General features: G+C 33.4%; 2 protein-coding genes and 1 pseudogene across 4 annotated transcripts in view; 1 reads left to right on the top strand and 2 right to left on the bottom strand.

Moving 5' to 3' along the window:
- Positions 1 to 330: 330 nt before the first annotated feature.
- LOC107629348 (uncharacterized) lies at positions 331 to 5582 on the bottom strand. Of its 3 annotated transcripts, none has more exons than XM_016332124.3 (9): positions 5426 to 5582; positions 5167 to 5324; positions 2494 to 3277; positions 2265 to 2381; positions 1923 to 2039; positions 1735 to 1821; positions 1454 to 1558; positions 1222 to 1364; positions 331 to 759 (listed from the first exon to the last, which is right to left on the bottom strand). In XM_016332124.3, the coding sequence occupies exons 2-9, from the start codon at positions 5302 to 5304 to the stop codon at positions 496 to 498; spliced, it is 1755 nt and encodes a 584-aa protein (XP_016187610.1). In that variant the 5' UTR covers positions 5305 to 5324; positions 5426 to 5582; the 3' UTR covers positions 331 to 495. The 3 variants fall into 3 exon arrangements, with proteins under 3 accessions (XP_016187610.1, XP_088363939.1, XP_020973369.1); XM_088507813.1 differs by having other exon boundaries at positions 1472 to 1558; positions 5426 to 5560; XM_021117710.2 differs by lacking the exon at positions 5426 to 5582 and having other exon boundaries at positions 1472 to 1558; positions 5167 to 5417.
- A 5916-nt stretch (positions 5583 to 11498) lies between these two features.
- LOC148569656 (uncharacterized) lies at positions 11499 to 12376 on the bottom strand (annotated as a pseudogene).
- A 6731-nt stretch (positions 12377 to 19107) lies between these two features.
- Positions 19108 to 27106, top strand: part of GSL8 (glucan synthase-like 8) — a 33412-nt gene continuing 25413 nt past the window's right edge. Inside the window, exons 1-10 of the mRNA XM_088507811.1 lie at positions 19108 to 19691; positions 21091 to 21188; positions 21326 to 21489; positions 22543 to 22666; positions 22979 to 23089; positions 23276 to 23401; positions 24027 to 24116; positions 24917 to 25014; positions 25097 to 25214; positions 26335 to 26463. Coding sequence (XP_088363937.1) covers positions 19484 to 19691; positions 21091 to 21188; positions 21326 to 21489; positions 22543 to 22666; positions 22979 to 23089; positions 23276 to 23401; positions 24027 to 24116; positions 24917 to 25014; positions 25097 to 25214; positions 26335 to 26463 — 1266 coding nt within the window. The 5' untranslated portion in view covers positions 19108 to 19483. The remainder of the gene's footprint in view (positions 19692 to 21090; positions 21189 to 21325; positions 21490 to 22542; positions 22667 to 22978; positions 23090 to 23275; positions 23402 to 24026; positions 24117 to 24916; positions 25015 to 25096; positions 25215 to 26334; positions 26464 to 27106) is intronic.

The following is a 27106-nucleotide window of genomic DNA, read 5'->3' as shown; positions in this document are numbered from 1 at the left end:
CACATGAAAATGTCTTTTTCATAAAGATTATAATTGAAAATCATTAAATAATTTGACATGTTTTGTAAAATTGTTTAATATTACACATATTCCCATTTTAGCTTTAACTATTATTTACATAAAAACATCTTCTAGTGAGTAATTAACTTTTATTTTTCACCTAAATATTGGGATATTCACCAAAAGAGTTGTTTTATATATTTTCTTTATTTATGGTACAAGGAATTTACTCATTTTCCTTTCTCCACTATTGGATGAGTGGTTGAGGAGCATGACTCAGATAAGCTAAGCTTCACATATATACTACCTAATAATACAAGAAAGTAAATAAATTCAGTATATGGAAGGGTAAAAAAAAAGTTCTAAACTTTAAGCTAAATCAACTTTGCAATTGCATCTCCAGTAGTAAAACACAAGTGAAGAAAGTTCATTAATACAAAGCCATCACAGCATAAGACATATAACCAAAATACATGTAATATTTTTCTACCATCATTAATTGTGGTTTATATCTACATTGAAGATGTGTTTATCCTCCTCCTTAAGTTCAAAAGTACACAAATCTCCTGGTTGAATATTATTGGCTCTGTAAAATTGTGACCATCCTTTTATCAGATAAAAGGCTTTTGTACCATGCATTTTTTTATCATGAAGATCATGGTAAAGAACCGGCCATAGTCTCTTCTGTGGATCTTGCAGGATCACCACCATCCTGTTATTTTTATAGTTCCGGCACTGATGCAAGTGTGAAGGCAATTCCTGCATCGAAAGTAATGTTCAAATGATTAAAAACATACGAAAAATGTTGTGAGATAAAATTTAGACTGACTTAGTGTTGACATTTGAAGACAATAATTCAGATAGGGTCAACAACATGGATCAAACAATTCTACCATGTCCTATCCAAAATTAAACCTGTTATATTTTAACAGTATCCTCTAAAGTTTTCTAAGGTTCTCTCTACCTCTAATTACAGGATGACACGTCACCCTCTGAAGATTTTAAGAAGTGTTCTATGTAGAAAGTTACCAGCTAAAACAAAGTAGCAAAATTTGGCATTCCTCCAAGCAAGGAAACTCATGTCACTTCCTATCTCAAGAAACTATCTGTTTCAAATCCATATGCCTATTTTGTAATGTAAAATCAATTTGGATTCATTATATCATATGGTTTATATAGACTATAGAATATAGAGCTAAAAAGGGTTTGTAAACATCATACAAGAAAATTATCATTATGATCGGGTACCACGCAGCGCACAACTTCTGCCAATTGAACGTTATCACTGTCATCATCGTTATCATCATTTTGTTCAGTCTTGTGTGAACTCTTCTCAAACTCTTTCTTGATAACCTTTGGAAAGCCTATAATCACAAAAAGCAGTTGCCAATACTGAGATTTAAAGTGAGTAAAAGGACTTAAAAACAGAAGATTCAAAAAAGGGCTTAGATACCTTTGGGAACTTCAATACCTCTGGCTTCGAATTCATCCTTGAATCTGGACATGTTGTAAGTCATATCCATACGCGGCTCTTTTTTAATCCTTTTGGACATTTCACCTGTAATTAGAATAATGAGTCATTGATTGCTTTAGCCTAAATCAAGCAACTTCTTTGGGAAAACAGATACCAATTGAGAATATGTTCATGTATATTGCAGCATATGCCAAAGCATGCTGCAAGCACTATCAAGAGTGAGTAACGAATTTCAAACAGAAGTGACAAAAAGAAAACACCTTTTGCACACACTTTGTCCTTAAAAGTGCACTCCTCACTGGGATTCCTGTCTGCCTGCTCGCTCTTAATCTTTTTTAAGATTTTGCCTGTACTCGTCATATAAATTGATTTAATGCTTCAGGTACATCAAAGGACTCCAATGAGAAAAACAAATTAAGAAATAGAAAAGAACACCGAGATGACGAACCGTTTTGAGTAGCACTTGAGACCCTTGGTATGCCATTATTGACAATATGTTTGGTATTGGGACATCCATCAATTTGCAATCCATGTTTTCCCTTGGATGTTGCCATAGGATCACTTTCTGAAAATAAGCCAATGTAGTTGAAAATCATAAAAAGCTAAATGTAGGTTAGCATTACACATAATGCAAGGAATAATCTTAGAATCCCAACATATATATGGGAAGGGGAAAAAAGAAAAAAAAAATATATTGTTTATTCTTCACTTGATCCCTTAATAAATTCAAAGCTTCTAGAAATAAAAAAGGAAGCTAAATCATTAATTGATTGCTTCATAGATGACATACTGAGTCGAATAGCATCTGAGATATTCGGTGTGGCATTTAACATTGGTTTGGTGTTGAGACATCCATCAATATGAAAGCCATGTTCTTTCTTGGACATTGCCACCTTATTATCACCTTCTGAAAATAAGCCAATGTAGTGAAAAATCGTAAAAAGCTCTTTACTTGATCCCTTAACAAATTTAAAGTTTTTAGAAAGTAAATGGAAGCTACTATATGTTTCATAAGGTACCTAAGTCCTCAGCATATTGGAACTCTCTAACTTCCCTTTTCAAAACATTCTTCTCTTTTCTTTCTCCAAGTTTGCAAGTAGAAGTATTATCGTATGTGCTTCTGTCAGTATTTCTAATAGAATCCTTTTTTCCAGATAGTTCAGCTTCTGACAAAAATGCAGCAGCTCCTCTGAATCTCTCTTCAAATGAAGGAGAGTTGTCGCATAGAATTGCATCGACTGGATTCATGCACAATTTGTAGTTGACAGGAGAAACTCTTGATTCTCTGGTTGTAATTTTCGCAGTGTTGTCATAGTTTTCTGTCATTCTCGTAGATTTGACACTTCCATTGCTCTTATCATGTTTTGAAATATTCTCTACATTATTTGGTGTTCCTCCTACACCAACCACTTTGTTCTGGCTATTTGTCTTTTTAGCATCTGGCTCAGAAACAACCGACGCATTTTGATCTGGTGTAGCCAACATGACATCTCTAACTGGAGAGACACTACTGTCCCTTCTACGTTTTGTCTTATTTCTCGTATTCGAAAAACAAAGCTTTTCACAAGCATATTTATCATAGATTGTAACATAAAAGTGCACATCAGTAACATGATGGAATACCAGAATATCTCCACGTTCAAGTCCATGGTCCGACGAAAACTTATTCCATCCTTCCTTGAAAACCAAGTGACTACCGGCTTTGGATAAAGTTACTTTCCATCTCTCCCCACTTTTGTCAGCAAGAATGATTTTCTTATTAACGGAGGCAGCTACAGCAGGTTTAAACTTGTCAGGAAGATACTGCAGTTTGAAAAAGATGATCCAACAATACACAAGATCAGAGCCAGTGATTAAAATAAATAAAAATCCAAGCAAAGAAAGAAAAAATAAATGCAGTAAGAAAATGAATGATGGAACAAAAGGTCAACGAGGAGCTACAACACAGAAAATATGAACAAATGCATACCAATCATGGAGAAAAGTTACATACATAGAACTGGCCCTTTTTTTTGGCAGATATAGAAAGAGGTAGTATAAACACTCAAATAGAAATGCAACATGTATTGTTAATTTGTTATAGGTTGTACTTAAGAACCTCATTAAGTCAAACTATGTTTCAAGTTTCTTGCAATTTGTGCAAGCAGTGACGGGAAGAGGTAACTTTGCATTTTGGTAGCAATGTATTTAGCAAAACATGTAGACATTAAAAGAAATTATTATATCAAAATCAACTTGATGAATACCAAACGGATTTGTCAGTCTCTTGACCCAAAACCTTAACTAAATGGATTCATGATTTTCCGAAATATAAATCCTTTCACTTAATCCAAACAATGGGACTTACAATCACACTTGTAACATAACACCATAAGGGTAGCATCCGTCACTGGTTTGGACAAGCAGTGGTGAAGCTTGAAGAGCAATTTTGTGGAGCCAAAAAAAAGAGTGGTGCTGTTGAAGCTATATTTTCTCATATTCAAACATTAGTTGTTTATTTATTTATTTTATCAATTTATACATAAAAATATTGGAATATATAAGTTGTAAAACATGTAAAGAAATTATTGTTAAAATAATAATATTAAAAATTATGACAACGAATGGATCTGTCTAATAAAAAGGCTTCAAATTCGAGAACTAATAAAGCAATTGAATAATATCAAGAGAAAAAACTTCGAAATCGTGATCATTGTTTGAATATGTATTTTTTATTTGTGGGTAGCCATGCTACCTGTACACAATAACTGGCCACCAAATTAGGCAATCGTATAAAATAAATATTAAAATACAAAATATACATTAAAAATGAGATAAACAACATATGTATTTATATACAAATAGATAGTAGTTGATTTGGCTTTTTTTATTTGCAAGCACTATATTATGAAGGGTTAAATTAAGGCCTTATTATATTAGAATTTTATAAAGAAAAAGGAGAAAACATAATTTCAGGATTTGTGTTCACTGTTTTCTCTTTTTCCTTTGCAAAATCTAGAAAATAGAAAACCCTGACAATAAAAACAGAAAATAAAGGGCTTGTTCGGATGAGTTTTTAAAAAAAAAAAAAAGATCTTTTTTCTTTTTTTTAGAAGATCTCATGTAAAAGTAAAAGTAATTTTATGTTTGAATATCTTATACAAAAAGATCTTTTTATCTATCAATTATATTTGGATATAACAATATAAAAGTACTTTTTTTTATTCATTTATTACTTGAGAAACATCATTTTTTTTAAGAAAAAAGATCTTTAAAAAAAAAAGGTAAATTACATCTTTTCAAAAAAAATATTTTTTTTTCTAGTGCTTTTACTAAAAAAGATTTTTTTTTATTGAAAAAAGTTTTTTTTATCAAAATAATGACGGACAAACAAGGACAAAGTCACAAACCAAAGCTAGGTTAGGGATTGGGATTTGAACTCAAAACATAGATGTTGATAAAAGATGACTATTCCTTCGCATAAACATGATTATTTTCACATAGCGTCCAATCTTAACCAAATAAACACACTCAAAAAAAGCCATGCACAAACTGAGCTAACTATACTATACATTTGAATTTTGAATATGGAAAGGGATTAACAGTGAAACAAATAAGTAATCATCACTCAAGAAAGTTTCAATTTTGAAGGAACAGGGTGCAGAATGTGCAATAATAACAACATTTTAGCGGGGAAGATGAAAGAATCATACCATAATAGTGGGAGTGTTCTTGTCAAACATGATCCTGAAGAAAGAAGGAGGAAAAAGTGACGATTTTTTCTTCTCGTTTCCGTGCAACAAAACACACCTGCTGGCGCATTCTTCACACACTAGTGCCTCGGGACGCATCTTCTTCCTTTCTTTCTCAGCTGAAGATGCAAAATAAAAAGTAAAATCAAACAAAACAAAATAAAAATCTCTGGTTTTGAAAACACAAAGAGATGAAAGTGAAAAGAGAAAGAAACGTTACCAGAAATGAGGGATTGTGATGGGTTAAGAAGGTTTTGCCGTTTTGGGAAGCTTGCTTGCTCTGTACGGTTTTAGTCATAATCACTATCTTTTGACGTTTGATGGAGTGCAACTTTTCGAGGGAATGGATCATTTCACATTTTCCGAGTACAGATTTTGGTGGTGTTTTTAAGAGAAAATGACAAATAAATCCTTGTCAACTGAAAAATCAAAAGTCACTTAGTAGGTAAGAGGATTTTTAAAATAGAATAAATTAAATTTAAAGATTAATATATTTAGAGTCAGAAATTTAAATGTATTTTTAAATTTTCAAAGGTTTAAATGTCTGTCAATTAAAAAGTAGGGATTGATTTATCTTTTTTTCTGTTTTTAAATATCTAAGGATAAAGGACAAATAGGTCTCTGAGATTTTAATTCGTGGACATTTAACTCTCTCAAGATTGAAAAATACAAAACGATTCCTGACCTCTCAAAACGCTGTACAAATTGGTCCTTCCGTTCAATCTGTTCTCTAATGTCAAACGGACAAGGTTGATGTGGCATTCATATGGCGATAACGGAGTGATGTATCCATTACGGGGTAGGATGAGATGTTGACATTCATTTGGAGGACAAGAAGGTCCTTCTACTCTGCTCCAAAAACGATGACATTTTGGGAGGTACCCTAATTCTCCAAATTGGTCCCGGATGCCATCGCACTTGTATAGTTATGGGTTTATTGCGTCTAGGGTGTCTATGGCCAGTGAAAGAGGTTATTCGAGCACCCAACGAGTTCGATTACTGTCTCACATTCGTTGCATGGAGGTTGGAGACGAGAAGGACGGTATTGCTCCGATGTGCAAGTGTGGCATGTATGTTGTACTGTACAAGTCTAGGACGCCAACTAACCCCAACCGATTTTTCTTGGGTGCCCCTTCTTCAAGGTAACATGGTTCTATGAAGTTTGAAGTTGGTTCATGTGTTTAGTTGAATTTTGATTTTTTGGTTGATGTTGCAGTTGAAAAATCCATCCCACTGCAAGTTTTTTGTCTGACTTGATGATTATGTTGCAAAAATTAGGGGTACAGAGAAGTCAATTACTGACAACGAAGTTGACGACCTGGAGTAGTGCTTGTGGAAGAATAAAGTAGAACAGAGGCTGGTTAAGTTGGAGAAAAAGCTTGCTTGTCTAGAGAGGAAAAAAAATATAATCTGTAGGTTATTGTTGTATGTTTGGTAGTAATTTGTGCTACTGTTGTTGTTATTAGGTGTTATTAGATGTTGAGCATCGCTGTTGTAAGGAACAACTGACATAATATAGTTATGTTTATCCTTTGATGAACGATAATATGTTGTCGTTGTAACATCATGTGTTTAAATGACTATATATAATATTGTGTTGATGGTCTATGTATGCAAAATTCATTAAATAATTTGGATCATTAAATATTGAACCATAAGATAAGTTTGAAGGATTACAATCCTAACAAAATGTGATAAGCAGTCTCATAACAGGTCACAACTTGAGTATCATAATTTTGCCAAAAAGATACTAGAATGCATAACACATGAAAATAAGTTTGTCAAATTTTTACATCAGCTACGACTGACTTCCTAAAATAGCAACATCATTTCTTGGAATTGTTGACTCCTGGGGTGGGGATGAACCGAAACATGCTTTTAGTTCCAGCGCTTGCTGCAGCCAAAGTCTCATCAGATGGTCCTTCACTTGCTGCTGCACTTGGCTGCTGTGATCCTTGAACATGTTGTTTGTCAACATCCTTCCTTCTAATTGGTTGTTTTGGTCTCAAGGTTTTGTTGGATGACCTTGCTGGAACTTTGGCTGGAGGTTTGAATGGAACCTGACCTTGCCTTGCAGGAACTGCAGAAACAGGCACAGATGTAGCTTCTGGAGCAGCTTGTTGTTGGACCACATTTAGAGTTGGGAGCTGCAGAATGGTTCTGGTTGATTGGAATAGCTGAATTTCGCTCTTCACCCTGAAACACCATGTTATGTTCATGTCATAAATGAAAGAAAGACATTAAAGTCATCAAGCAAATTAAAAAAATACAAATAGGTCTTTTAACACTTTTAAAATGGACAACTAAATCCTTCAACATTTTATCGGGAGGACATAAAGATCCTTCGTCCAGCCAAGTACCTCTGCCTCAGGTATTAATTGTGACAGTGGTAGAACCACAAGTGAAAGGTTGTCATCGGTCATCTTCTTTGGTTTCCTAGTCTTAGATTTTCAATTTGGGTTTGATGGCGCACCTTGCAAGTCTTATAGTTGTGCCCTGTTTGACCACACTTGTTGCAGGTCACATAGAAACTCCTCTTCAATTTTTCACCTTCGATAATAGTTTTTGCTGGGTCTTTCTGCCTATTATGGACCTTTGGACGATCGATTGGCCTCTTAATGACAGGTGCAACAGGCCTAGTCTGATCAGTCCGTATCCAGAACTCTTCATTGGTAACAGGCTAGATGAAATGCTCGTAAGTCTTCTTCAGAGATTCCATGCATAACCATGGATGCACATAATCTTCCATGTTATCATGTCTTTTTTTATTGCTGCAACCGCATAAGTGCATGACATTCCTTTTCCAGAAAATCCAACATATTGGTAACAGCAATGCAAGTAAGGATAACAATTAGATAAATCCAATTTCTAGTAATTATAATACCAGCAGGTAGGCAAAGACAACAAAAAACAAGTAGAGAAATGCAATTTTCACTGAAGTAAAGATAAGTCTACACTGACCGGTTAGTTGTCATCTGTTACATGTGCATGTATGCTTGATCAGGTCCACATCCAACTTAGATCCCTTGTATATGACCTCAAATTGCTTGCGCTCATTATCACCAATCCACTCTACAGTACATTTGTTACTTGGTTTGACAAGCCACTTCAATCTTTTCTCTTGAATCGGTGCAAGCTTTCTGTGATGGCAGTCTACTAGTCTCTTGTGCTGAACCATACGCCTCATTAGGTAGCAGTGCACTTCCTCGCACATTGTGAGTATAGGCTTGTACCTGTACTTGAAAATCTTGGAATTGAAAGACTCGCACATATTGTTAGTCAGGTTATCCACTTTTGGACCATGACTGAAGTAGGCCCTTACCCATGTTACATGGTCAAATTTCACCAGGTATGACCAGGCATCCTGATTAACTTCCTTCACCCTCTTCATTATTGCCTTGAACTCAGACACAGTCGTACATTTTGCACAGTCCCATACAATTTTCCTAATGTATAAGTCTTTGAAACGGTTGATAAAATTCTTCCACATGTGCATGACACAATTCCACACATGTGCATTCGGCATTATCTCTTTTAATGCAGGCATCAGACACTAACACAGATTGATTCGAGAAAGGTTTTCATCAAATTACAATTTAAGTATTTAAATTAAGTAGAGAAAATCATGTACTAACCTTTTGTTGGTCAGACATAAAATTCCAACCATGTTGTTACACATCTCTAACAGTGTTGTCAGAATCGGACCGAACTGTCCGGTCGGATCGGAAAACCGGTGAACCGGTGGTAGAATCGGTTCGGGCAAGCTTTCTGACCGGACAAGGAATCAAACCGGAATGACTTAGTTTGAACCGGCCGGGTTTCATAAGAACCGGTGAACCGGCAAATTTCATTTAACTCGGACCGGTTCGAACTCTTTTATTTTTTTTTTCCATGCACTTGAAACGACGTCGTTTCTAATTTTTTTTAAAAAAACTAAAGCTACTGAAACCTAAACTAAAAGTGAAACCCTAGCCTCCATCGTCCATCATCCCCTTTCCCTGTTTCCCTTCCCAAACCTTTTGGCCATGAGAGCTGAGAGATAGAGAGTCTGAGTCTCTGAGACAGAGAGTGTGAGAAAGACAGAGACCCATTCAGCCAGCGCGGCAGCGCCATCTCACCTAGCTCACCGTCGTCGCTGGAGGCAACCACACCAGTGCGCCACTTACCACAGCCAAGAAGCACCTCCATCGAAGATTCAAGTCGACTCCTGCTATTACTACTGCTCGTCGCCTACTGCCTCCTGCTCGTCAGTCGTCACCTTCGGTCTCCCTCTTCTCTGCTCGTCCCTCCATCCCTCCAGGTATGTATTTTTAATTTTTAATTTTTTTGAAGTTATTAAGGATATTAAATTTTCAATAATTTAGTACTGATAGTTAGAATTAATTGATTAATGATATTGATTATGTATGTTGGTTTCTGTTTGATTTCTGTTTGATTTCTGTTAGAATTTAGATTGTTGATTGTTCAATTTTTTGTAACATATTGTTGTTATATATATTGCAGATGAAAACATGAATACTTCCACATATATTTTTCTGTTTAATCTCTCTTGTTTGTTGTTTTATTTTTTTATTTCTGTTCAGTTTGTTGATTATCCATTGTTGTTAGATTGTTGATTATCTGTTATAGTGTTATATATGTTGGTTGCTATTGTATATTACTCTTAGTAGTTAGTGCATTATTCTTAGTAGTTAGTGGATTTATTTTTTTCAATACTTGCTTTGGAAGATTATGTTTATGACATGGAGAAAGCCTTAATCGGTTCTAACTTCTAAGCTTTATCCTGTGGATAAGGAGCTGGTAAATTATGCAATTGATAAGGCTAGAACTATGCTTGATGATGGTAACAAGGAGAAGAAAGAAACTGATTTGCTTGTGGAGTATCTTACTGAAGCTAAGCTTGTTTTTTATCCCATTATAGCTAAGACTGGTTAGTTTTGTTTAGATCTTTCCTTTGTTGAACTTTTAATTTTGCTTGTGATGCAAATCTTTGTGATATAAATTATCTAAAGGAGATTGGTCATTGAGAGTTGAAATTTGAATTTCGTGGACAGATCTTGTGAACTTTGAATGTGGTAAATGCTAATTCAATATCACAATTTGGTGTTGTTTATGTTCATTGAGTACTCTTTGATAGTGGGACTATGGGGGTGTGGTGATATCATTTGCTTTTCAAGTGAGAAAGCCAAAAGAAAAGAAAGTGAATTGACATCATTGACTTTGAATCTATGTTATTGAATCAATGCCATTGCTTTGTTTATTGCAGTTGCAGATTTGATACTGTGGAGACAGAAGAATATTAGTGTGGGAATATTATTAGTCAGAGAATAAGAGGAAGGGGATTGGGAATATTGTTACTTAGTGTGGGAATATTGTTACAATGTTACTTATGTATGACCGGGTTAACCGGTTTAACCCGTGACCCACCGGTTGAACCAATGACCCAGTGACCCAGTAGTCTGACCAGTTCGATTATCGGTTCGATTCTAACAACTATGATCTCCAATGTCCTCTTGTAGTAGTGTCAGAAACTGCTTCCATGACTCCTTTGATTCAGATATTGTCACAGCATAGGCAATCACATAAAACTGGTTATTAGCGTCCTGTGCCACAGCAGACAGTAATTGGCCCCATGATAGGTCTTGAGAAATGCTCCATCCAAATGAATCAAAGGCCTGCATCCACTCTTAAATCCCATCTTGCAGGCATCGAACATATATACATTTTGTCGAATGTTTGGGGTTTTTGTGATTGGAGAATAACGTATAGCACGGCAGTAGACCTTGGATTGCTTCAATGTATCTCCATTAGATAGTCTCTCATCTTCCCATACTGTTCTATCTCATTACCCATGATCCTGTCTTTTACTTCCTTCACAGCTCCGTAAACCATTTTAGGGTGTAGAATTAGATTAAACTTTTCTCTTAAGAAATCAATAGCCTCATGTGTGTTCATGTGGGGATGGGTGGTCATCCTTTTCTCCACTTTTTTGCTGATCCAGTATTGGTCAGCTGCGTTGCTTCCAAGATCTCTTGCATACGTATGTTCACTCCTATATGTTTTCACTTGGAAACACTGCAACTGTTTATTGTAGGAGAGATGGGCAATCCAAGGATAGTCCTCACTCTTGCAGCCAACTCTAACCCTTTCTTTGTCATTTTTATTTTAGACAACTCCCTCCCCTCAACAATAAATGAATTCTTCACAACCTCCTTGAACTTTTCTATTGTAGCAAATCTTGTGCCTAGCTCAAATCTACCTTCTCCAAAGTTATACTATTCATCAAACTCAGGTCAGTGTGGTTTGTTCCCTTCATCCTCCGATGAGACAGGGGTATGCAGCTCCTCAGATTCATACTCGAACATAATGTCCTCATCTTCTGTGTCTATATCACTAATATATACTCTGTAATGGCTGGCCTCATGCTGGGCTCCCTAGCAGGCCTAGATCTATTGGGCTGTCTTTCTGGCCTACTTGTGCTGAGCTGTTTAGCAGGCCCATTAGACCTTGAGGAACCTTCTTCAAATGAGCCCACCCTTTTTTAAACTCATGTGTTGCTTGTTTTTTTTTTTTTTTTTTGCTTCTCCTTGGATTCAACCCTTTTCTTCGACGATAGAGACACTTGTTTTCTCTTCCCTCTGGCAGCTCTAACCCTTCTGCCCTCGTCATCTTCACCACTTTCACTCCCACTTTTATAACCAGCAGGTGGTGGTTTATACAGCTCATCTTCCTCACTATCATCATCAGTGGATGAGTCATTCAACTTTTCCAAGTCATTTGGATCGACTTCTTCCTCAACCTCATCATTTTTCTCACAATAACTATCTGCAATCTCAGGTTGGTCAACAGAATGGTAAAAAAAATTGTAAAACTCATCTGTGTCTTTATTTCTCAACTTAGCCTGTTGCATTTGGTTGATCCCTGCATCAACCCTCAGTATATGCAACCCTAACTCCATATCTTTGCTTTTTGGATCATACCAGTAAGCCTCCTTATACGACTGATATCACAGTTCTTTGAACATTGTGACCAGATCTATGAAATTGACAAAATCCAAGTCCATTGGAGGAAACCTCTCAACTTGACCATGCAGATAGACTAACTCATTGGTAGGTGCCCCTGAAAAGTAGCTCCCATGATGAAACACGGGAACACCAAATACATCAACCATCTGTAAAATTTTTCAATTCACAACACAACGCAAAACCAACCTTATTATCAATCTCCAAAACTTTACTAAACAATGCCTGACAAATGACTAACCCCACAACTAATCACCTACTACACTCACTTACAGTCCCTATCAGCAAATAAAGGGCATAAGCAGAACAAATTTGAACAACAATGTGCTTACCACTCTCCACGACAGACGCAGGTAGACCCACAGATAGGGGTGGCAAGCGGGGAAGCTCGCCGTGCCAGAAGCCCGCCTAGTGAGGCGGGCCTAGACTCCCACCCCGCCCCGCCTAACTGCGGGCTAAGTCCGTCAAAGCTCCTCTTTTTTTTATTATTAACTACTAAATAATATATATAATTTCACAACCATATTAATAAATTTATAATTTCTAAAGGCATAAAAAATTATATTTTTTATATTCACAAATATTAAAGTCTCTGTAATTAAAAATATCTAATAAACATAATTATAAACCAAATTTTCATCCAAAACATAATTATAAATATTCTCTCCAAAGTAAAATAAACATAATCCAAAACATAGTTATAAATATTGTCTCCAAAACAACATAAACATAATCCAAAACACTCAATTTTTATCTTTATACTCTTGTAAGTTGGGTTGGGGAAAATCGAATTTTAGCAAAAAAATTACAAAAATACTCCCTTACAAACAAAAAAAAAACTACCCAGCGGGGAAGCGGTGCGAGTTAGGCGGAATTTTGCTCTTTGGCGGTCCCAATTTTCCAGCCCAACCCGCCTTTTTTGGCAGGTTATACGGGCCGGCCCGCGCGGGTTTAGGCCTGTTTGCCACCCCTACCCACAAAGCTTCAATGGAACTGTTTCACGGAACAGCAACGACGACAATACGGAGACGAAGCATTGTATTTTTTGGAGGAAAAACATAAGTGCTAGAGCTTTCTATAATTGTCTGTGACTGATATGGGCATAATTGGCATATCTCATAAGAACCATTGCAAAACGTTTTCCGAAACGACGTCATCTTAGTGCACAAGGACCACAATGTCCCATAACCCTTTCCAGTGGACCACGTCAACCCCGTTCACACCATCCTGGAGACACGTACCCATTGCTACGCCACATAAGCGCCAAGTAATCTGAATTCGCAACGTGTTGCGAAGCAGATTGAACGGAAGGACCAGTTTGTACGGCGTTTTGAAAGGTTAGGGATCGTTTTGTATTTTCCAGTCTTAAGGGAGTTAAAATATTCACGAATTAAAAGTTCAGGAACCTATTTATGCTTTACCCAATATCTAAAGAGTTAGTGTGTTTTTTTGTATGGATGTTGCGGATTTGAGGGTTAAATTTATAGTTTTTTATTTTTATTTTGTTATGTCAAGTCAGATTTATGGTTTTTAATTTTTTTAAATATAAATCTAAAAGTTAGATTTGCATTTTGAAAAGTGGAAAAAAATCATTTCACTGCAACTAGACCTTTTGATTTGTAGACTCTATAAATATGATCTTTCAATTTTTTAAATATAGAGTCCAATTTATTATTTAAAATAAAATAAAAAATTTTAAATTCATATCAAGAAAAAACACGGTAATTAACTATGATACTGAATTACACCTTAATTTTTTTATTTCTAAAAAAATTAGTCAGATTTTTCTTTTCTATTTACTAATTTGATTGATTCTGATTGGTGTGATATCAATCCTAATTCCCAAATAGTTACACAATTCCCTAATTTTAAATCTAATATTTTAATATTTAATACATTTTTATTTTTTTATAATTTTTAACAATTTTTTCTATTATATTCATATATGACTAATAAAAATTAACATGTTACAATGCAATGGTGTAATTATGGATGAAATGACTAAAATGAGAATACTGTACATTAAATAAGACAAACCATTTATTATTATTCACTTAAATGAATATGAGGAACAATTCTAAAATATCATCAATTTTTTCTTCCAGTACTATTTAAGTATTTATTATTCAAAATCTCAATTCGCATGGTTCAATTTCATAGTATCTCGATTGCATTTTTTTAATATATTCTTTTTATAGACAAAATTATTAATTAATTCAAATAGTAAAAACCCAATTCAAATACTCACACGAGTCACATCAAATCATCCCAAGTTATCAATTTTTTTTTATCAACACTTTTTAGTAATATGTTGCTAATAATCTCTTTCAAAATTTTAAGTTGTATAATACAAATAGATCATTTTAATCATTAACAATTATACACATACGTATTCATAATATATATATATATATATATATATATATATATATATATATTTCTTTTATTAAAATATTGCAAATTTATAATTTATTCTATTTAATAATTGATTTTAGAAATAGAAAGCAATCTTTTTGTTAAAAGAAAAAAAAAACTTTTTGCTGAGTCCAATAATATCTTACAATCTTTTTTGTTGAATATTTTGATAAATTAATTATAATGTATAAACTCAATTTTATAATAATTGTAATTATTGTTGCAAATAATTTATATATAAATAAAAATTAGTGCCAAAGGGAAAAGAAAATACTCCAATGATTTGAAATACTAAATAAATTATTCGAGTCTAAAATATAAGTATATAACTAAACAATTCAACTTACTAGGTGTTAGAAGTTAGAGATATAACCATTAGCTAGCGTTTGTTTTGAGGTACTGACACAGAGACTGAGAGACTGAGACTCAGTATCGTGTTTGTTAGTTCAGAGACTGATACTAAAATTTCTGTCTTTATCTCTAAAATTTCAGTATTTCAGTACTTCCAAAAAGTAGGGACACAGGGGACTGAAATTTTTAAAGATGAAAACTGAAACTTTAATAACATTTTATACCTAAAATACTTTCATTTTAATTAATTAATTCCAATTTTACCCTTTATGCAAATTAAATTAGAGTTTTATTCTTATTTCAATTCCTGTATCCCATTTTGCACCAAACAGAATAATGAGATTTATTTCAATCCCTGTCTCTGTCTCTGTCTCTTAGTAACATTTGTTTTGAGGTATTGAGACAGAGATGGAAAGACTGAGACTCAGTATCATATTTGTTAGTTTGAGAGACTGGTACAAAAATTTTTGTTTTTGTCTCCTAAATTTCAGTATTTCAATATCTCCAAAAAGTAGAGACACAGAGGACTAAAATTTAGATGAAAACTGAAACTTTAATAACATTTTATACTTAAAATACCTTCATTCCAATTAATTAATTCCAATTTTATCTTTTGTGCAAATTAAATTATAATTTCATTCTTGTTTCAATTTCTGTCTCTCACTTTGCACTAAACAAAATACTGAAATTTATTTCAATCTCTGTTTCTTAGTCTCTGTCTCTCAGTCTCAATCTTTCTGTCTCTGTCTCTCCACCAAACACTACCTTAATGTTGCCTTCTCCCATCAGCCTAAGTTTTTGAGATGAGTAGTTTCATAACATGATATCAGAGCTCTATTGTCTTCTCCCATCAGCTTAAACTTTTGAAATAAGTGATTTCATAACACTGGCACGGTAGGGGCAGAGGAAATTTCCGGTGGAGCGGTGAAATGCGTAAAGATCGGAAAGAACACCAACGACGAAAGCTCTTTCTATATATACGAATTTTTCTTATTCATTTGAATATATGAATATAAATATATATTCAAGTGAATAAATAATTTAATTTCTAATAATTTTTATAAAAAAAAAGAAAAAAAAAAGAAATAATTAGAATACAATTCTTTTGATATATTTTTTACTTTTACAATATCTTTTATCATTAATTTTACGTAATTAATTAAAAGAGTTATGTATTCATACAATAATTTAACTTGCAAAAAATAACAATAGGAATTGTGCATAGGATTAGGCACAATAATACTTTTCTAAAATATTATTGCTATAATTTTTATTAGATATCTGTTATTCCTATTAAATGTCCAAAACTTGATTCACGAAAAATATTAATTGTCTATTTTTGCTAAAACATGATGCACAAAAAATTAATAAATGTTTATTATTTCTATCAATTATTAAATGTATAAAACTTGACGATTCACCTACAGCATGTAATTAATTACTTAGAAAGTAACTATACATATTTTTATAATTGTAAATATTTTCATAATTGTAAATATTTTCATAATTTTTTTAAATATAGTTTCAAATAATAACTGAAGTTTTATAGATATTTAACTAGTTTTAGCTAGTTGCTATCAATGATGAAAATCAACATAATTATTATTCATGTATTTGACGTGCATATTATTATTCATAGATTTTATTTTTTAATAAATATTTGACTAATTTATTTAAATAATATATATATATATATATCATTTGTAAATCTTATTAATTAAGGTTGATACATAATAAAAAAATATAAATTATATTTATTAAAATAATTGATAATTTATAGAATTTTAGTTATTAGATATCAATTTTTATATAATTTTAAAAAAGATATTTGACTAAAATATTATGAGAAGAAAAAAAAATACATACTCACATTAGATGTGTCATGTCAAATATTTTTGACATCAAAATATTAATGCTATAAATAATATAATATAATAATATAAAGATATTATTTTTAAGTTTTATTTTTTTATAAATATTTGACTAATTAATTTAAATAATGAGATGTAAATAGTTATTAAATATCAATTTTTCTATAACTCTAAAAAATACCTTTTTAAAATATTTTGAGAAGACAGAAGTCTCCATATATTACCAGAATGCTCCAAACTAGCATTTTTTGCATCAAAATACTATCTATTATAATATAATATAATATATAATGATATTATTTATAGATTTTATTTTTTAATAAATATTTGATTAATTAAATGAAACAATGAAATGTATATATGTTAGAGTTATACTATACATTCAAGTCTTTTTGTCAATTAAATCTAATTAAATTCGATAAAAATCAATTTTCTTAGTGAGAGCTTAGATACACGCTCCAACTACATAAAAGTTTCCGTGTTCCTTTCATTCTCCTCCTTTTTTTGTGTTTCTTCTTCCTATTTGTATGTTTCCTTCTCATTGTCGTTCTTTTATTGTTCCCGTCGTTCTTTTTTTCTTTTCCTCCCTTTCTTTCCAGTGATTTTGTAGTATTATGCGTTTCTTTTTTTTTTGTGTGTTTAATTTTTCAGTTTTTACTCTTGTTAAGAGAGTAAAACTAGAAGAATAATGAGAAAGTAAAATAAGAAAAAGATGACGAACAAGAAAAAAAAAATTAAGAAGGTGATACTAATGATGAAGAAGTAGGAGGAGGAGGAGTTTTGAGTTTGATGCATTCTGGATTTAATTTCGGTGCATTATGGTCTTAACTTGTTTTTAAATTGAATTTGTTTGTGTGTCGTCATCATTAAAAAATTTTTTGGTGCGTTCTAAATTTAAACTATTATACATATAAAAAGAAGATAACGATAATGACAATAACGATAATGATGATGATAATAATGATGATGGAGAAGAGGGGGGGGGGAAGAATGAGAAAATTGAAGAAATTCAAATGAAAAAATAAAGAGGAAGAGGAAGAGATGGAGGTGGTGGTGGTGATAACGACAACAACGAAAGAGAAAGATGAGAAAAAAAGAGGAGGAGGAGAAGAAGAAGAAGATGATGATGATGATAATGAAGAAGGAGGAGGAGGAAGAAGAGTTTTGAGTTATCATTTAGTAATTTTGGTGCATTTTGGATTTAATTTTGTTGCATTCTAGATTTAATTTCGGTGCATTCTGGTTTGAACTTATTTTAAACTGAGTTTGTTTATGTGTCGTCATTATTAAAGAATTTCAGTGCATTCTAAATTTGAATTGTTATACATATAAGAAGAAGAAGACAATGATAACAATAACATATTAAAGAGTTTGTTTAATGATGATGGAAGAGGAGAAGGAAAAGAAAGGAGGAGATTGAAAAAATTCAAATTAAAAAAAAAAGGGGAGAAGCTGAGGAAGAGGAGGTGGTAGTAACAATGACAATAATGAAAGAGAAAAATTAAGAAAAAAGAGGAAGAGAAGAAGAAGCAGTGGTATTGGGGGTGAGAAGAAGAAGAGAAATTTGAAGAAAAAAATAAAGTTCCCAAAGAAAGAAGCCGTCAAAAGCTAATTACATATACTAGCGTGTTTAGTTGCATGTTGATGTCAATTAGGTTATATCAACTTGATTGGATTTGGTTGAGTAATTAATTTCGTTGTAGAATATTATTCTATATATTATTTGCAAATTATATTAATTAAAGTTGATACACAATAAAAAAATATAAATTAGATTTATTAGAATAATTAATTATTTATAGAATTTTAGTCATTAAATATAATTTTTTGTATAATTCTAAAAATAAATATATTTTTTTAGAATATTATATATATATATATATATTGACACTAAAACGTACTACATTAGTATTTTGATACTATAATATTATTGTTGTAAAATAATATAATGATTATTAGCACACGATTCTAATTTTTTTTTTACAGAATTTTGTATGAACATACAAAATTAGTTACGTTATTAATATATTTTTTATATTTTAATATGTATATTATCAATATATGAATAGATAATTAACGTGTAGTATGTTATTATTTTTTTATTTATTAGAATAATGATAGAAATGGTTTTAATTTGAAATTCGTTGACATTTTTCTTTCTCCAAACATGTTTTTGACATGTCATCGACGATAAAGTTTCACCATTGATCAGATTACATTCCTAGTAAACACACTTAGCCATTGAAAATTTGAAACGCATTACTTTTTTTTCTTCAGGCAAAGGAAAAGGAAGACCCCATTGAAAAAGGAAAACAGAACAAACAGAAGAAAAAAAGCGACACTTTTTTCTTTTCTTTTTCATTGTCCAATTACGTCGCCATTTGCCCCATTTTCCATTGATCCGCGTTTTCTTGCAAAATCAAAACACAACGCAACCCTTACTCGTTAAGCTACACAAAAACAATAAACAAAACCCCCAACATTTTCTTCCATTTCAATTATTCTCATCTAAACCCCCTTTCTCTTTCAAATCGTGTTAGTTACAGAGTGAGAACTGAGTTCCTTACTGAGCTCGGTGGAAAAAGGAGAGTCTCGAAGAAAAAGGCGTAACCGCCAACCATGGCTAGGGTTAGCGAGAACTGGGAGAGGCTGGTTCGAGCGACGCTCACCAGGGAGCAGCTGCGAAATGCTGGACCTGGACACGGCAGAACCGCTAGCGGCATCGCCGGTGCGGTTCCGCCGTCGCTTGCTCAGACCACGAACATTGACCTTATCCTCCAAGCTGCCGATGAGATTCAAGCCGAGGATCCTAACGTCGCCAGGATCTGTAAGTGCACACGGTGCTTGCTTTATATTTGTTTGTTTATTTTTATCTAGTGTTTGATTGTGCAGTGGATGTTGTTTACGGAAATGTATACGAGATCTGGATAGATAGGTTTGTTTGAGTGATGAAGAAAGCCTTGTGAAATTTGTGTTGCCATGCGTTTTGTTTTGGAAATTGAGCTTAGTTTGATGGATAAAAGCTAGGATGAAGCTTAGACTGATGCTAGTTTAGGATGAAGCTTGGTAGAAGAGGACGAGTCATCCTCACAGAGATGAAAAATATACGAATAATAAATAACGGTCAGGATCAGTAAAGACGATTGCAATCCCTTTGAATGTTAGGTAAAGGAACACCTTAATTGGATCATGTGCTGAGCACCAAAAGGTGGTAAGAAAAAGGTATCCTATGTAAAATGTAATTAATAGTTGAAAAGGATTTGTTAAGAACCCCAGATTTTCCTTCCAACCAAATACAAAATGTAAAATCCTTGCTTCTTTGTGCATTCCAAGACCTTTGAATTTAGGGTAGAAAGTTGACAGAAGTCAATAAGGCAAATCCATGATTATCCATTGATGTCAAAAGGCCTACTCCAAAGAGATCTCACCATGGGACAATGCAAATTCATGAAGGCTTCTGCTTCTAGAGCATATTATTAATGCTAATACTATCAAGGAGGACTGATCAAACAAAATTTTTGAACATAGAGGGTGGTTCAGATTTCAGAAGAAGTTTTAGCCAAGAAAGACATATCTGGGTTAGAAGAGGAAGTCAAGGACTACTGGACTAGAAACAAGATTTACAAGAAAAGAAAATCAGAGCAGTCAAGATTCCATATCCTAGTATAAGGGACACTTGAATAGGTGAACATGATTAAGCAAAAGGACAGAGGGACTCTAATTCATTGACCTCTCTATCACTGAAGTTTCGAATAAAATGGAACTTCCAATAAAGGTCATTGAGGGAGAAGAAGTGACAAATAAGGGAATTGTGCAAGGTGGATAGGTTAAAAGGAGTGTGTTGGAATTAAGAACTTGTTAGTTATGTGGCTTTTATGTATTCTCGTACTAGCTAATCATTGCTTTGTTTCTAGTGGTTATTGCTTAGTGTCGTGTATATTGTGTTTATTGTTTAATATCATATATGATACAAATATAAATTGTCTGGTTGATTAGAGCTCATTTTGTTATGGTGCCTTGTAGAAAAAAAATGGTAAAATCTTGTTTTAGGGTAAGTTGAAATAATTACTTTTAAAAGAATCAAGTTATTTTTGTTTTGAGTACGTCAAAAGTAAGTTCAAGAAAATGATTATGTTTGGACATTACTTTTGTTGGACATTACAAAGTAAATTTACTTTTGAAGGTAGAATTACTAGAACTGACACCCTTCTTTTTTTTGGCTTCAGTGTGTGAGCAGGCTTATACCATGGCTCAGAATCTTGATCCCAGCAGTGATGGCAGGGGAGTTCTTCAGTTCAAGACTGGTTTAATGTCTGTTATTAAGGTATTAGTAGCAAATCATGGTTGTGTAACAGGAAACCTTTTGTTTGTTTCTTTTTCCTTGTTTTCTTTTGTTCCTTTCAAGTGATTCTGTAGTTCTTATCTGCTCATTTTTTTATTTTCATTTGCCACATTTATTAGCAAAAACTTGCTAAAAAGGATGGGGCCAGGATTGACCGCAATCGTGACATTGAGAACTTATGGGAGTTCTATCAGCGCTACAAGCAACGACATAGAGTGGATGACATCCAACGGGAAGAGCAGAGATTACAAGAATCGGGAACTTTTAGTTCTACACTGGATGAGTATGCCTAACATATAATTTTGTTGCTAATCAGATTTGTGGTAGTTTAGGCCACTACTTGTTTTGTCACTGAGAACACAAATTACTGTTTTTTCTGTGCCTAAAATTTGTTATTTTAACTGTGTCTTAAAGGTTGGTGTCAGAATGGGGTGCTGGGAGGCTAGGGTGTGAAGGATCATTTATAATTTTGATCACCATTGTGTGTAACTAAACTCTCTAGAAATACTTATCTTTAGCTATGTACAAAATGGTATAATGGAGCAGTTAATTCCTAATCTGAGGAATACTTAGCTAAGAATCCTGTGTACTAATTCACCAAGAATCAACCACAGCGTTTTACAGTTGCCTATTTAACGTCTAGAAACACTCGCTTGCCTGATTTGTTGCTCAAGCTGATAGGATTTCATCTAGAAACAATGTGGAACCCACTGAAATGGCTGCAAAGCTGTCCATTTGATTTCCCTAAATATGTTAATGTTCCACATGATTTACAAGGGAGTGAACCGAGTGAGTGAAATTGATGTTGGAACAGCCTTTCTCCTTTTTTGTTTGTTGTTTGTTTTTTGGATAATTTGATTAGCAAGTGATATAGTGAGCCGATGAGAGTAGCGGAACAGTTTAGACAATACTGGGCCAGCCAGCTAGGATAGGACTGCTGTAATTACCTCACAACTGTCATAACTAATAAAACAGAAAGACAGTATTCCCTCTTAGACTAGCTTTCTCAACACGCTACAATTCTATTGTATATAAAGCACAACATACTATTCTCAATTAAATCTCCATAACAGATTCAGTTACATACTTGCATTCCTTTCACTCTCTCTTGTTCTCTCTCCTCAAATCATAATAACAAGAAAAGACTTCTATGAATAGCATGGAGGCCATGCGATACTTGTTACTGAGACTTAGAAAGATGCTGAATTTGTAAAGCACGCAAAAGGGCCATCTCAATTACTTGCCCCATTTTCTTTATTAAAACAATAAGTTCACTTTATCTTGATTACTCTGTGATCTGCTGGTTACACATGTGAATTGTTTTCTATTGTTCTAGGTTGAGGCTAAGGGCATCAGAAATGAAAAAGGTTGTTGCCACACTTCGTGCCTTGGTGGATGTCATGGAATCACTTAGTGACGATGCTGATCCCGGTGGAGTTGGAGGCCTCATTAAGGAGGAGGTACTGCTTTTGTGTTTAAAAAATAGGAATGTTAACTTGATAATTTTTTTTTCCAAATAATAATTTCTCTGTTGTAACAAATTGTTTTACCAATTTCTTATATTTTTTATTATTAATCTAGTGGTATTTCACTTTCATAATTATATGCTACTATTTTTCCTTTTATTTTTGGGATAACAGTTAATCATGAGATAAGGAAATTTTTTGAGTCCCAGTTCTCATCTGGCTGCTTTGCATTCTATTTCTGCAAATGTCTTATAAGAATATTTTTAAATATGCTGCTTAACTTTTGTAATCCTTAATGTTTTTTAGTTGAGAAAAATAAAATCTTCGAGTACGACGTTAACTGGAGAGCTGACGCCATATAATATTGTTCCTTTGGAAGCACCGTCATTAACCAATCCTATCAGAATCTTCCCAGAGGTAAGGTGAAATCTTCATAAGGCTTATGGTACTATTGCTAATGGTAGAATCCTTTATGGTGAATTTTTTCCGCTGTCCTGCATCTTATTGTTTGCATGATTCTGTAATATATTTTTCTCAAATTTGTAGCCTGTGCTTGATAGTTTTTCAATAACTGGTAAGGTTTTGTTTGGCTTTGAATATCAGGTTAAAGGTGCAATATCTTCAATTAGATATACTGAGCAGTTTCCTAGACTTCCTTCTGGATTTAAAGTATCTGGACAGAGGGATGCAGACATGTTTGATCTTTTGGAGTATGTTTTTGGTTTCCAGGTTTGTAATGTATTCAATTTCCTCTTCTGTTGCCGTGTATTGTGGTTCGTAATGTTGTAATTGACACATTATATAGGTTCGATCTGGAGTCTCTCTCTCTCTCTCTCTCTCTCTCTCTCTCTCTCTCTCTCTCTCTCTATACGTATGATGAAAGTGTAACACATATATTGATTACAAAATTGATTCCCAATAATTAGCATTATGTTAATAAACATTTACTAGAATAAGTAACAATAGAGGGACTTTTAGCCAATGTTGGTGTGATTCAGTTGGAGCAAAAGTTGTATTTTTTATGGAAGACAGGATGGCTTTCAGATAAGCAGGTTGTTTGGGATAAGTTTTGATGTCTTGCACCTACCTGGTCCATCATGGGGTTCGTTATTCTATTTAGAGAGATATCTCTATCTGATATCCCGGTATTTAATTCTCTTTGCATCCTTTCTGCTGGTTGTATAGTTAACGTGTCATATACAGATGTTAGACTTGGCAAATTGGATTTTGCTGCAAGTTTCTTATAGTGATGACTGAACAAGATTAACTTTGAATTATGCAATAGCTTGGAGTGTGATATTTTTGTTTGGCCAAAAATGTTCTTATGTACTGATGATAATTGTCACATATACAGAAAGACAATGTAAGGAACCAGCGTGAAAATGTTGTGTTAATGATAGCAAATGCACAATGTCGACTTGGCATGCCTACCGGAACTGATCCAGTAAGTACTCTCTTGAGCTGCTTACCATTCTTAGCTGTAATCACAATATTTTGATGCACATTAGCTACCATACTTTTAGCTTTTCTTCAATGTTGGTTTAGTACTTCTACATGAAATTGCTAACAAGATGCACATGTTATGTTTCTATTGGTGGTTAAGGAGCTAGTTTTCTAAGGATAGGTTTGTATTAGTTTTTACCGTTATATAATCTTAACTGGATTTTTCATCATTGACCATATTCTTGAGCATAAGTTCATTCAACTGTATTAATGTTTTGATGAAATTTGAAGAAATATAACTTTATAACCTAGTTGTAAGTATTTATTTTTTTTGGTTTAGAGAAGCTTAACTTAGGTAAGAGAAGGTTGTGTTGTGTTAAGTGGTTTGTGTTTGTAGTGGTGTGTTTAAGTGGGTTATTGAATTACAAAACACAAATGTGATGAACTGTATATTTTCCATATATGCCTGTGGTTTTATATGTGCAAGAGGGCATCTTACTCTTTAAGCATTTGTATTTTTCCCACTATTAATATTTCGCTTCTGTATTCGTTAGAGAATTTTACTGAAGATTGGTGCTATTTGCCATGCTGTTGAAAGAATGGTACCTGTATTGTGAGGTCTGAAGTATGTTTATAATAGATATTTTAATGCTTACATTTGAAGACTATAGAGTGTGCATGCACATGGTTATGGCCCATTGGTGTATGTTGTATGGCAATTTCTTGTTGTGCATTGGTATTTGATTTATTATATTTATTTATATTTCTACTTATCTGTTCTTGGTTTGGTGGGATGTACAGAAAATAGATGAGAAAGCGATAAATGAAGTCTTCTTGAAGGTACTAGATAATTATATTCGATGGTGCAGATACTTGCGAATGCGACTTGCTTGGAATAGGTCATCACATCTGCTATAGCTCATGATTTGAATAGCTTTTCTTTGTTGTACTTTGCTTGATTGGATCTTCTGTTTCCTGCAGTTTAGAGGCAATTAACAGGGATAGGAAACTTTTTTTGGTTTCCCTTTATTTTCTTATTTGGGGTGAAGCAGCAAATGTTCGCTTTCTCCCTGAGTGCCTTTGCTATATATTCCACCATGTAAGTCTTTATGTGGCTCTTTTTTTTTTTGGTGACTCTTTATGTGGCTCTTTAATTTGGTACTTCGTTGCCTCTGCTAGAATTATTTACTGCAAATAAATTTTAGAAAACCACTTTTTATAGTTGATCTTTTCTTGTGCATATGATTCCATGCTTTCAGGGTTGGTACTTCCTCCTTTATTGTTTTGGGGACCATTGCTTCATATAACTCCAACCAAAATGCTTTCATGACAGCTTTTGGATGGAGTTTTTTTTTTGGGTTGCTTTCTTAAAATTAAATAATTATTTTAAACAGTTTTCCAAAACTAATCAATAAATTAATTGTATGCAATTACACATTATTGTTGTTTTTAGTCACTGGTTGCACCCTCTTTTGAATTGGCATAAAGGTGAATAATTTTATAACCTTACTTACCTTAGTATGTTATATTTGACTTCTTTTTCTTTCTTATTGAAATTAATATCCTCCAACTCACATCAATTTTGGATAACTAGGATGTGTTGCTAAATATTAGCTTCTAATTAAGGTACATATGATGAAGCATAACTTATTGTTTGGATTATTTGGTTGGTGCAAAATGCTTGCATTGCAATGACATTTTCTAGCAAGCAAGTTTCATGGGATTGGATCAGACGTCTGGCATTTATCTAGTGTATATGTATATAGGACTTTCCCTGGATATGTTATGACTTATGAGATTGGAAAGCTATTCTTTATATATAAAACTTAGTTTCTGTCAGATTTTATCTTTAATCAAAATTTTCTATTCACTAATGGTGTGGAAATTTATGGGTGTTGCCATGGTCATAGTTTATTCTTTTTAATTTATGCTGGTGGTAGTCATGCATCATTTATAGTGAGTTGTTTATATATTTTGAATTCAGAGGTCTGGATCAGGAAAACTTTAAATAAGTGCTGTTGGTATCTCTGTTTTCATTAAAGTTTTTCCTGCTTTCTTTTTTGGTTAATCGATGAAAGGAACGACTGCATGGAGTGTTATTGGTTTATTCCCACTTTCTAATGTTAGATAATTTATTTTTAAGTATCTTTTACATTCAGACATTTCAAATTACTTTTGAAGAAGGTTAATTTTCTTTTTTCCTGTTATTTGTTACTTAGATGGCAAAAGAGTTGGATGCTATTTTGGATCATGGAGAAGCCTATCCTGCTTCCAGCTGTACTGCCACTGATGGTTCTGTGAAATTCCTTGAGCAAATAATTTGCCCCATATACGAGATCCAGGCTGCGGTCAGTTGCATTATTTGCCGCTCTTGCTATGTTATCCTTCTCTATTCTAATGTAGTTCTATGAATTTAAGCATTTTCATCTATAAGTATCCTTCTAATTAGTTTCATATTTATTTTGAATTTGCTGATTTCCATTTTGTTAAAGAAATCATATCAATGGTCACCTTTTTGTGCACATACATCTTGTGTGCTAAAATTCCTCACCTACATTAACATCTAGGTAATTAGCCATTGCAAAGTCCAATGATTTGCTAGAAAAGCATTTGAAATGGTAGGATAACGATTCTTATTGTTGAGCTTCTTAGAAGTTTTATTAGGTCAGGCTTTAGCAGTTCTTAAGTAGTATAAATGATAGCCAATTTGTTAAATGAAATCAATGAAGCTTCTGATTCTGATTTGGCTCCGGTGTCACAGATACGTCTACTTGTGTCTTCATTTTGAGATCCTATTGTGGAAAAGATTTCTAAGTATTTTGGAAGCTAGAAAAGGGCCTACTTTTCGTTAGGCGTGGTGAAATCATCCTCATTAAAGCTTGTCTCTCTAGTATTCCACTCTTTCTTATGTTTCTTTCATATTCTCTTGGGGTTTTTGCCTACTGGCTAAATTATTGATAAGATTATGAGACTTTCTTTGATCCAAGGCTT

Source organism: Arachis ipaensis, chromosome B3, assembly GCF_059453495.1.
Source record: "Arachis ipaensis isolate K30076 ecotype BB chromosome B3, ASM5945349v1, whole genome shotgun sequence".
Taxonomy (NCBI): domain Eukaryota; kingdom Viridiplantae; phylum Streptophyta; class Magnoliopsida; order Fabales; family Fabaceae; genus Arachis; species Arachis ipaensis.
Note: the sequence above shows the minus strand (reverse complement) of the source record. Positions and strands in the feature narration are given on the sequence as shown.